Source organism: Otolemur garnettii, unplaced genomic scaffold (genome assembly GCF_000181295.1).
Source record: "Otolemur garnettii isolate 467f Iridium unplaced genomic scaffold, OtoGar3 scaffold00013, whole genome shotgun sequence".
NCBI classification, from domain to species: domain Eukaryota; kingdom Metazoa; phylum Chordata; class Mammalia; order Primates; family Galagidae; genus Otolemur; species Otolemur garnettii.
The window spans coordinates 514136-515141 of NW_003852408.1; the positions used below are offsets into that span (position 1 = coordinate 514136).

At 41.5% G+C, this 1006-nt stretch overlaps 1 protein-coding gene across 2 annotated transcripts in view; it reads right to left on the reverse strand.

Moving 5' to 3' along the window:
* The window catches only part of ATG16L1 (autophagy related 16 like 1), a 41320-nt gene that overhangs the window by 23747 nt on the left and 16567 nt on the right, over window positions 1–1006 (reverse strand). For both annotated transcript variants that reach the window (XM_003784850.3, XM_003784849.1), the window contains exon 6: window positions 587–652. In XM_003784850.3, the coding sequence (XP_003784898.1) occupies window positions 587–652 (66 nt within the window). The remainder of the gene's footprint in view (window positions 1–586; window positions 653–1006) is intronic.

The following is a 1006-nucleotide window of genomic DNA, read 5'->3' on the forward strand; positions in this document are numbered from 1 at the left end:
TTTTTTTTTTTTTTTTTTGGTTAATCAGCTTGTCCTGCAGTGTTTGTGTATCTAATGTGTGGCAGAGAAAAAAAAAAGCACCCTGACTTAAGTCACAAATCAAAAGAAAACAAAAGAACCCCCAGCCCAGCCATTTCTCAACAGGCCCAACTACAGGCAGAAAACCAAAGTGTCAACAGGAAACAGTGTGGTAGTAATGTGCGCAGAGTGCAGGAAGTGAGAATTCACACCCGCAGCTGGGGGAAGCATAAACAGGAACAACTTTTTGGAAGGTTCTTGGCCAATATGCTCTAAAAGCTTTGAGTCACTTTCAAGAATTTATCTTAAATAATCAGAAACATGGTCAAAGACCATATTCAATATACTATTTGTAAGTGAGAAATCTGAAGCCACTGAAATACAACTAAAATGATATATGGATGGTACTTCTGGGAGATGGTGAGAATTATGTGTTTTATTTTTTTGTTAATTTTTTAGTTTTCTTTCTAAAATCTGTAAAATGATTTTACAGATATAAAACATTGTAAAACTATTTTAAAAGAGCCACCCCATTAGAAGCATAGTTTTGATCTACCTCTCTACTTACTGTTCAACCGGTAGAGGTTCCTTGGCTGCTTCTGCGAGCTCTTTCTGCAGCCGGGCTTGCCGCCGCCTATTAAGAAAAACCCACCATTTATGTCTATTCAGGGAAGCACGGGGTTTGGACTGCCAATAAAATACTCATCCTAATAACACATTTGAATATTCAGTGCATTTACAACAACTACCCTGGGCAAAGACATCCACAGTTCCAGACCCAAACTGGTAATAAGAGTAAGGCTCCCATGGCTCGGCGCCTTAGGGCACCAGCCACATACAGCGGAGCTGGCAGGTTTGAACGCAGCCTGGGCCTGCCAAACGACAACTACAACCAAAAATAGCCAGGCACCTGTAGTCCCAGCTCCTTGGGAAGCTGAGGCAAGAGAATCGCTTAAGCTCAAGAGTTTGAGGTTGCTGTGAGCTGTGA